We start from the raw sequence: 10,501 nt of genomic DNA, 5'->3' as shown, positions 1-10,501 counted from the left end.
GACAGAAGCCAATCGAATCTAATAATGAGATAGCGCAGGACTAAGGCTATTATTCTCGACATCCACATGAATATTAAAGTCACCTACAATAATTACTTTATCTGTTTTAAGGACTAGACTTGATAAGAACTCTGAAAATTCCGATTGGAATTCAGAATACGGACCAACTATCACAAATAGAACTATATAATATATTACAATATATATTATATAACTCTTTCAACTTAATGACTTTGTAATGACATTTTATCAACATACTTTCAATATGCTATTCTTTTTACGACATACAATACTATGACATTTTTATAACAAACTGTACCATGACTTATTCATTAGTTTTTTCAACACAACTATTTTTTACTGTTACTTTTTCAATGACTTTTTCTGGCATACTCTAACACTTAACATGTTGTTCAGAGTGTCATCACAATCAAACAAGTAGCCAACAACACTGCAATACGTCAACATAAACAACTGAGCTTTTGAGAAACCTCTTTATTCTGGATCAGCCCAGTGGGAACCGCTGGACATAAGAATACAGAAGAGAAGGTTTACAGGCACAGCTAGTACAGGACTGTCTGCGTATATAAATACAAAATAAGCTCCATATATTTTATGATACATCTTTTGTCCACGAGAGAAAGTGAAAGAGGAAGGGGAAATGTCAAACAGAACTTGATATGGCACACAGTGAGGACACCAACACACTGACTTTCGAGGTTAATCCGATTGAAAGAGAAGGAGAAGTGACAAAGAAAAGACATGCCCCATTCCTTAATAACCATCTCATAATCATATTCCGACTCTTCAATAACACAAGTATTCAATACAAGTTATGTTACATGCACCAAAATATAGATTAAAAAAAGTTAAAAGCCTATCCTATCCACCCACAGCCTACTACAATGAAGTGGTGAGGACGAAGGTATCGTATTAACATCAGCTGAATGACACAACACACCATGTCCTCCATCTCAATGATGTAAGAGGGTGAGAAGGCCGTCCATCATCGTTCTCTTTGTGGACTGCACAACTCCAATCCTGAGGTGGTACAGACCTGGTTCTGATTAGATAGTGGGTGGTGGTGGTGGGGGTCTATCTGCAGTCGCCATACATACAACACCTCTCTGCCTCCATCACAGATTTTCATTTCTTTGTTATTTTCTTCCTTATCATCTCTCCACCTGCCTCCTATGACCACTCCTTTAAAAAGGTGTCCACATACCCACTCCCCCCCTCCCCCTCAGCTATTGTCCTCAGTGGTGAGGGCATCCACAGCCTCCAGAAGGTGCAGGGCCAGGCTGTACTGGGCGTGGTTCTCTGGCAGGATTTCAATCAGACGGCCGACCAGCCTGCTGGTCTGGGACAGGGGGACCAGGGGGCACCGCAGCTCACTAGGGTCCTGCAACACAAAACACATTATATACATTCCATTGTTAAACAGGCAGCTGGGCCTGTCACTGCAAAACTGGATGGCTTATTTTTACCTGACAGTTTTTGGTGATAGAGCTCAGGCCAAAACTAGAGTCCACCTTTCTTCTAAACCAATCCTGAACTAGTCCTATTCATTATTCTTCAAAACATATGCACATATTATCCATGGGATACACTTCTATGACTTTACTTACATTATAAGGACATTAATATTATAGTGCATCATATAAATGTCCTTATAGAAAAGAGCATCTAGCCTCTAAGAACCAGCGCCTGAAATGTCTTGATCCGATGACATTGTTTTGGTGTCTCACCATAGCCTTGAGCCACGTGCAGAGGGTGGGGGGGAGGCGGGCCAGCAGCTCCATGGCAGCTTGCGTCTGGCTCTGGCTGTGAAGCAGCGAGTAACTCAGCCTCTGGCCAGTCAGCACCAACAGCTGGGAGCCCAGCACATCCTTATCTTCCACCTCCAGCATCACCTGGGGGATAAGAGTTACATCACAACATTGGGTTGTAGGAGCACTGGGATCAGCATAAAAGGTTTTATAAAAGTAGTAAAATCCAGATTTTAGCTTCTGTCTGACACAAAAGAAAACCACATTGTGCCTTGCCTCTTCAGCCCGGAGGTCCAGGCCCTGGTTGTAAAGCTCGCAGACGATGTGCCGCCTCAGGATGTCGGGGTTGACCTGCAATAGGGAGCCTAGCTCCAGACACAGCGAGGGCCACCAGTCAGCCTTGGGGCCACTAGAAGGCAGAGGGGGGGTCTTGGTGCCGGGGGCTGAGCTGGAAGGATCATCTATAGCCTGAACCCAGCCGGTCAGCACCCGGAGGAGGAACTGAGACAGAGCAGGAATGTGGGCAAGATGGAATGAGATGACAACAAACTGTTTGCTTTCAAGATCTTCATTTTCTCTAGACCTCTAGATGTAGATCCACCGCCCACCTCTTGTCGTAGTGAGACCAGGCCTGGGTCCATGTCTCCAGTGGGCATCAACTGGATGGACGTCAGATCTCTGAAGAAAGCATTCTTACCCTGGGACAAAACCAACCAGGTAGGGTTATTTCTCTATGGACTCTAAAGAATCATATTAGTGTTGTCACGATACTTGAATTTCTAACTGATACAATGTTTGATACCATAGTGACACATTTACAAAAATGAGTGCATACAATTTCAGATTTCTATTGAAAGACAAATAGTGTGTGTCAAGGTGCTGTTGCAGAGAAGAGAAAGCAGAAAATGAATAATGAAACAGTTTCAAATATGCAGTATCGATATGTACTAATGATTCAACATTTTTGACACCACTCATACATATATTGTGTGTTAGCAAGTTGTGTAAATGAAAAACATGAATGCTTTAGTGGAGAGTGGTGCACTTTAGCCTCGTGGTCAAAATTAGTACGACAACAATAAACACTTGATCACCGATGAAAAAAAGAAACTTAACAAAATGATCCTGGCAAAAAAATGTTTTGTCACTTATTCATAAGTCATAAACACAGGAGAGAGAAAACAAGTCAGATCAGACTTAGAAAACTTGTTTTTCACTTCCATATATAATACTGCATTATGAATAAACACATGATGACACAACGCAAAGTCAAAATCAGTGCACAATGCAAATGTGCAAGGATACAAGTATCTAGTAGCTAGTAAATGATGTCTTCAGTCTTGTTGGGACTTCTGTAGAAAGGTCACCATGAGTGTGTGTGTGTGTGTGTGTGTGTGTGTGTCCCGTCTCCTCACCTTGCCTTCAAACAGACTGAGTGGTTTGACCCTCAGACTGAAGCTCATAGCAGCATGCAGCAGGGAGGCTAACAGGCAGTGGTGTTGCACCAGCGTGAAGCAGACGCCTCTCTGCCCCAGGCCCAGTTCAGCGAGTTCAACGAGGGACGCAGGGCCTTCGGCCCCGCACCACGCCTCCTCCACGGACAGCTCCGGAGGGGCAACGTCCTCCACCGCCGAGTCCGCCTGCGTGACAAAAAGCGACCGAAGAGATGGTGAGGAAAAAAGCTTGTGTGCTTGTCACATTATCATCTTAAATCACAGTTTAGTTCACAGTCAATGCAGCCAAGTGCAGATTACAACACATGCACAGATTTAAAGTCCCCCTGCATCTTTTCAGGATACATTCTATCCAAGAATTAAACTTTTGAAATGAGCAACATCTGCATGTTTAGATATTCTAGACTGAATTGTAAGAATTTCTATTGAACTATTTTGTGGAGAAACCCTATCAGACACAAAGCATTACTGCAGGTAATAATACAAAGTTGTTGGACATCGTTCCGAACTAGCTAATAGATCAGATGCGTATCAAGTATAGGTGTGGTTAGTAGTGGTAGTGATAGGTTTCTCCATGCTCTGCTTCTCCTGGAATCTCTTTACTTGCATAGTAATCAATAATAGACAAATGCTCCAGTCACCTCCATGAGGATCTGCAGCAGCTGGACACAGCAGCCCAGGAACGACGTCACGGCTTTGTCTCCCATCCCAACATCCTGCACACACAAACGCACGTCCTTAAAACATGCAGCTAAATACTTGAATTGAAACACTTCACATCTAAAATAATGGTATCAAATCTATACGTACTTACCCGTCGACATAAGCGATCTTTGGGTGCCTTCCCCACCTAGGAAAAGGAAGCGTTAACATTTTATATATATAGCCTCACAGACATCGCCTTCCATCAGACACACTGTGCACTTCATGTGCATGACTTACCTTCTCCATTAGGAAGGCTGCTGCTGAGAAACGCTTGACAATGAACGTACTCCACATCATGGCAGAAATACCTGAGAGGAAGATTCAGTGAAATCAGTATTAACACCAGTGATGGTCATTTTCAGAAGGTAGGCTACTGATTTACAAACGTTAACATCACTTCTGGTAACACAGTACCTTCGCTCACATATTAGGGTTATTATTTTATGCATATCTGAGGAAATGTACACCGTTTCCAACAATTATAGACACAAATATGAGAAGATGGATTAGACATCAATATATAAAAAATATTTGCAAAAAAAAAAAGCCCTTCACCTAGATGGATATATGGACAGGAGACTCGCTTCAAATGTTCAACAGCCAACCACAAGTATCGGCCCTCCTAGGAAGAGAAGCAGGTCCAGATTTAAGAACACGAGGGGATTGGTTATTAGTCATCCATGTTCCTTCCCCCACTTTGGTAGAACTGGCTTGCTGTGCAGTAAGTAGTGATAATATACACCAAATGAACTGAAGATAAACATTTAATGGCCGTCTTACGTCTTCTGAACTATCATAAACAAAAAGCCTGTGTGTGTGTGTGTGTGTGTGTGTGTGTGCACCTCGGGGTCTTTGTTCCACTGCACTACATATTCCCAGCAGCAGTGGGTGAAGAGCAAGTCAGGTGAGAGGGAGTGTGGGAACCGCTGGCTCACTGCCACCAACAGCTCTGGAAAACACAGTGGACTTTGTTTGACTTGGATTTGATCTGAGGGTGTAAAGTGTGTGATATAGTGTGTACTGTTGCAGTCATAACATTGCTCTCGTAATGCTGTATGAATCTACAAAGGCTATTAACAACATTACTGATAAAAGCAGAGATACACCTGTTTAGCATGAGAGCCAATGTAGAAGTGAATATCCACAGTTATGTACGTCAACATGTTGATCAGTTCTTGTCCGGTTCAGAGTCCTGACCTGCTCTCCTGTCTGTGTCCTCTTGGCTCTTCTCCTCCTGCTCATTTCCTTCTTCTCCAGCCTTCTGCTCTAGTTCTTCGTCTGCCTCTTCGTCTTCTCTCTTTCGGAGAATTTCCTTCAGTCGCTCAGGGGCCAAGTTGTGTCTGAACACCCACTTGGAGACACTGTCGGCAATGCCACCTTTACAGACGTAACAAAGAAAACGACACAAATAGAAGATCTGTTTTATGTAGCCACACCAAGATTATTACAGAAACCCCAAGAGGCAAGTGAGAACTTCTGGTCTAAATTGCTTTAGCCTTTTGTTTAAAATCCGTTTTGGATAATAATAAGATGTGTTTTTATCAACTGTGAAAACAAGTGATTCTAAATGTTTTGGCAGGATCATTTTTCAGGATCAGTTTGTTGTTGTAATACCCATTTACCCAAAGACAGAAAGAAACACATCATAGCTAACAAGAAAGAACCGCTGTCTTACTTTTTGATAGCTCATCTGTCTGCCTGCATACATCCCTGAGGATATTCATCTTTACAGCTTACCTGTGCCTCCCTCCAGCAGCGTTTTGATGGAGCACTGAGCTGCAGCGCCCCCTGTTGCTCCCTGAGGAGGAGGCACCAACAGCAGAGTCTGCAGCACCAGCACGTCCTCCAGCTGGTGAACACACACCACCCACTGCTCCAGCTCTAGGGACACCGCCTCCCACTCTGACTGAAACTGTCCCACACAAACACAGAAAACAGGTCAGTGAGTGTGGTTTTAGTTGCCGATATTATGCCTCGAAGTAGTTATAGTGTTGGTGAAGAAGGTGGGAGAGTACCAACTCGGAAATAAAAGTCAACCCACAGAATGATGAGTGCACTCCTGTGTGTATATCTGTGTGTGTGCACGAGACTACCTTGCTGTCAGCCCGGCTTGTGATGCTCGCCTTTGCAGCACGGTGAGCAACGAAGGCGGCCAGCAGAGCAGCCGCAGCATTGTGGGACTGGATGCATGTGCAGCGAACTTGCTGCCACCAGGGAGAGATGGACTGGGGGTCCCACGACTCCTCAACTGCTCCTGAAAAGAGGAAGCGTTAACAGTTTCCTCCTCCTTTTTTTCATGGATTGACACTTTTGCAAATGAGTCAGCCCACGCTGGACACACGCACACACCTTTCATGTCGCTGAGGGCGATGAGTAGTGTGTGTAGATTTCTAACGGCCTCTTCTGGTTTCTGTAGCACCTCCTTCTCTCTTTGCAACCACACACTTAGCAACAGAGACTGAACAGAAGAGGAGCAGGTGGAAAAGGGTCAAACTGAAATATTAGCGGAATGAGCATTCATTTAAAGTGGTGGCACTCCTGTACTAAAATACTTGTTTAAGGATGGATTGCTGTCATTCCCATTCTTCTTATGGAAGCTTTTTGGAGTCTATAGGAAACATGCCCACTCCAAAAACTACATATCATAATTACATTAGTCCTCATATTTGTCACATAATCATCTGACTGCACTTTTACCTCCATGAGCAAAACACAACTTCATTTCAACCAATCTTTTCCTCCATCTTACCAGCAGCTGCTGTGGACTGATGCCAGCCTGCTGCAGTGTGTCACAGACTTCACGGGGAGGACTCTTTCCACACAGACAACCCCAGAACATAAAATTCCCTGCAAAGGACACACAAGAGTAAAGTCCTCAGTCTGCACTTGTGTGATGCACTGATGTCTGTAAATCAAAAAGTATTCTTCTTTTCTACTACACAACCCTCTGTGTGACTTGTGTAAATTCCACCTATCCCGTTGTTGCACATGGAGAAAGACGGCAATAGAATTCCACTGGTGTGAGACAGACACTACCAGCATCTCACTGCCAAATGACACTTCATACTCTTACCTGATACTTATGCATTTGCAATTGATTTGGCAGTGTCATACTGAGACGAACAAAATGCTACACATAGCCTCATATATTTTGATTGTTTCATGTATCTGCTTGGATAACTGTGTAAAGGTCTGGTCGTACAATGTGCATACAAATGTTGCCATACCTAGATGATTCCATTTGGTTTCAGAGCCGCGGGTGACCCTCAACCCCTCATCATCGGTGCACTCCATCTGGGAGAGAAAGGCTTGGGCTGGCATGGGTGAGTCAGGTGAGTCCTGGGCAAAGGAAACACTTGGTCTCGCGGTGAGCTGGGCGTAGCGTTGCAAGGTGGGGCCAACGCGGGACAACTCCTCCTCTATGCCTTCGAGGGAGTCCTGTTGGGTGGGGAGACCAGAAGTTTATCATAGAGTTATGAGTATTAATAATGACCACGTAGCAACAATACTGCCCTAGTTAGTCGCTGTAATGCCTATCATACGGTATTACCGGTATGTAGCTTTGTATCGTGTATTACAGTTTAGAAACGTCTATGCGAGTGCCATTAACAAGCTTCACATATGTGTATGTCCTTACATTTTCAGAGCAGGCCTCTCTGTCTGCACCAGAGTGCAGGTTCTGGATGTCGGTGTAGAGCTGAAGCAATGTCAGCTGTGAGGAGCAGAGCTGGAGTAATGCTGCATCCACCTCCTCAGGGTCTGTGATGAAGAAATACACAACCACGAACAAAGACAGATAAACCATTGTATGATATGTACGGAACATTTTACAGTACAACATTGTTTCTTAACAATAAACCGTCTCGTTACCTTGTTGCTTCAGAGTGTCATGTAAGGCGCGTGTGATGTTAGTTAGACATGAGACAGGAGCATTCTTGTTTGACAGCAGAGACTCCAAAGCCTAGAAGCAAGAGGGAAGACTTTGACCGTTACCACAAAGACACCAGGCCTCTCTGTTAGTGTGTGAGCCAGTTTGTTTTGTGTCTTTGTTTGTACCTGCTTCTTAATGGCGGGGTGTTTGATGTCCAGCAACACACTTTTGGCTTCGCGCTCCAAAATGTCTGAAAAGTAAAAAGATGAGTAGGCACATAGAAGGGCAGAGATTCAAACCTCTCTTACATCTCCATCTCCATACATCCTGCATCTCTTACCAGGCTCCACCTCTCTGCTCCTCAGTATAGTGGTCAGTCTTTTTATCAGGTGCATATCCTTGGCTCGCTCGCTTTTCTTGTCACTGAAACGGGGAAGAGAGATAAAGAAGGATTTGGATATCAAAGCCTAGAATTCATCTGTGAAGGTCATTTGTTTGTGAGAATATAAAGACTTTTGGAGTTGTGGTTGAAAACCTTAGTTGTGAAAGTAAATGATGAAAGTCAAGTAGCCATAAACTCCCATTCTTTAGCAGGATCTAAATGTGCCTCCTGTTCAGTCGAGTGAGTACATTTTGTACAAAAATAAGTTCTATGCTTCTATAGCTGAGGTACATAATACAGATATTACTAGAACGTAGGGGCGTAAAGATTAACTGTAACGTCTCTGAAAATTGGCAGAGTTTAAATCCATACGGCTAAACTGATACAAAACTCTGCTTCGTCTCAAATTCTCCCAAACCCAAAGTGGAATCGGTCAAAAAACGCTAGGTCCGTTATAAACTGACAATCAGAAAAAGCTCCACTTGAGCAGAATTTGACACGTTATATGACATGGATGTATAAAGATGTGTATGAGCAGAAAGAGACAAATTGAGGTTTTCTGTGTGTGCACGAGGCAGCGAGACCTGGCCCTGTCTCTCCACTATTTATACAGTAAAGGGGGGACAGGAGCAGAGGACAGCCAGCGAGCCAGCAAGTCATGCGTGAAAGCAGGCGGTCACTAGTGGGGAGCTAGCTAGGTAACAAGCTATGAAGATTCAGAAAAACAAATGGGATTCAAATGTGCCAGGCGATGGTTTTGTATGCGGGGAGGCTAAGCTACATTCAACAGCAGCACACAACCATTTTGCTGCCTATTTTGGCTTGTTGGCTGCATGTCAGCAAGTGATAACCAATTAGCTAGCTGGGGTACATATATAAAATACATGTCATAGAATTCAGTCACATCATCATCACAGATTCAAGGCAAACAACAGTTGAAATTAAAAGGTTACTGCCATTAAATTACAACCATGGCCGATGAGCTGCATTGAACCAAACTGGTATGGGAAATATATGACACGTCATGACAATACTATATGACTTAAGTTCATCTGAATATATCAAAGTAGTGCTTTATTGGACTGTATTGAATTACCACATGGTTAAATGTATCGTGTTTGTATTGTATCGAAGACTATTGAGATATGTATTAGATGGTCCTGAGAGGGAAAGATACACATCCCTATTAGAATGACATTCCTAGTACATACAGGGACCAAAAGCTTGTTTGAGAGAAGAAAGAGTATCCCTACACCACATGTACAAGCAATCCTACTGTACAACAAACACGAAGTTTGATGTTTTGGGATTCTTGAACTCAGTTTCTGCTGCTGGCCGAAGAATAGTCATGAACATGACCCCCATTAAGGCTGCAACTTGTCAAATTAACACTTTCAACAAGTGAGATACAGTATGAAGTATTATTTAGTGTGCTTCAAAAGGTGCTGGACTACTCCTTTTAAAAACGCACACACGACAAACGCTGATCGACAGTATCTCTGAGGTTCATGTATGTCTGTGAACCAACCTGAGGGCCAGATGGAAGGGGATGTTCACTGTCCTCAATGCTCCTGTGATGGGATCCAGCAGACACACCTGCTGGGTGAGGAGCTGCCAGCCCTTACTGGTAACACTGTTCACCCCCATCAGACGGTAGCCAGCGTACAGCAACCTGGAAGTGCACACGCACAAAACAACAACATTTAACACACATTATATTGTGTGCTATTCCCCAGTTTGTCTATCCGTGAGTGTCCGAGTGTACAGCATCTTCTGTGGTACTACATACGAAAATGCACACGTGCTGCTTTGTTTGTGATGCTTTTGAGTCGAAGAAAGCACAGCCCTCAGAAAAAGTTGACGCCTTCAGTTTTCGCATTGTTTATACCTGCAGTGTTTGCCCACAGTGAAGGCGCCAACTCGAGGCCCCTGCTGCATCCCCCACACCTCCAGGATTCCCCTGCGGGGTGCGTAGATGACCAGAAACAACGCATGGCGTCTGGGAAGGGAGGCAGAGGGGGAGAACTCCCGATCACCGCGCTCCTCCGGAACCTGCAGCCAACCCAGTTGAGCATCTCGGTAACCTGCAGTCAAGTTAAATCAATGAATGGTCTTATGATATTAAAGAAGGAGGCTATCAATGTTTGATAGTTAGCATGTCTCTCAGACCACATGGATACTTCCGCTAAAGCGACAAGAGAAATGAAACGTAAAAGAGGGATATGAAACTTCTACCTTCTTAGCACGTGCTCCATGCTTCAAGGGATAGTTCAGATTGTTTGGGAGAGGACGGGGGCAGCAGCTAAACGTATCCTAGCCA

At 44.0% G+C, this 10,501-nt stretch overlaps 1 protein-coding gene across 1 annotated transcript in view; it reads right to left on the bottom strand.

The window, feature by feature from the left end:
- Nucleotides 1–497: 497 nt before the first annotated feature.
- The window catches only part of rab3gap2 (RAB3 GTPase activating protein subunit 2 (non-catalytic)), an 18,184-nt gene continuing 8,180 nt past the window's right edge, over nt 498–10,501 (bottom strand). The window contains 22 exon segments of the mRNA XM_079287071.1: nt 498–1,402; nt 1,749–1,913; nt 2,046–2,270; nt 2,378–2,467; nt 3,185–3,409; nt 3,865–3,939; nt 4,038–4,073; nt 4,166–4,236; nt 4,484–4,550; nt 4,771–4,877; nt 5,126–5,305; nt 5,666–5,840; nt 6,022–6,182; nt 6,278–6,386; nt 6,678–6,775; nt 7,156–7,366; nt 7,566–7,687; nt 7,799–7,889; nt 7,985–8,049; nt 8,140–8,222; nt 9,710–9,853; nt 10,070–10,265. Coding sequence (XP_079143197.1) covers nt 1,244–1,402; nt 1,749–1,913; nt 2,046–2,270; nt 2,378–2,467; nt 3,185–3,409; nt 3,865–3,939; nt 4,038–4,073; nt 4,166–4,236; nt 4,484–4,550; nt 4,771–4,877; nt 5,126–5,305; nt 5,666–5,840; nt 6,022–6,182; nt 6,278–6,386; nt 6,678–6,775; nt 7,156–7,366; nt 7,566–7,687; nt 7,799–7,889; nt 7,985–8,049; nt 8,140–8,222; nt 9,710–9,853; nt 10,070–10,265 — 2,855 coding nt within the window. The 3' untranslated portion in view covers nt 498–1,243.

Source organism: Melanostigma gelatinosum (genome assembly GCF_949748355.1).
Source record: "Melanostigma gelatinosum genome assembly, chromosome: 16".
NCBI classification, from domain to species: domain Eukaryota; kingdom Metazoa; phylum Chordata; class Actinopteri; order Perciformes; family Zoarcidae; genus Melanostigma; species Melanostigma gelatinosum.
The sequence above is the reverse complement of the archived record's forward strand: the minus strand, read 5'-3'. Positions and strand labels throughout refer to the sequence as shown.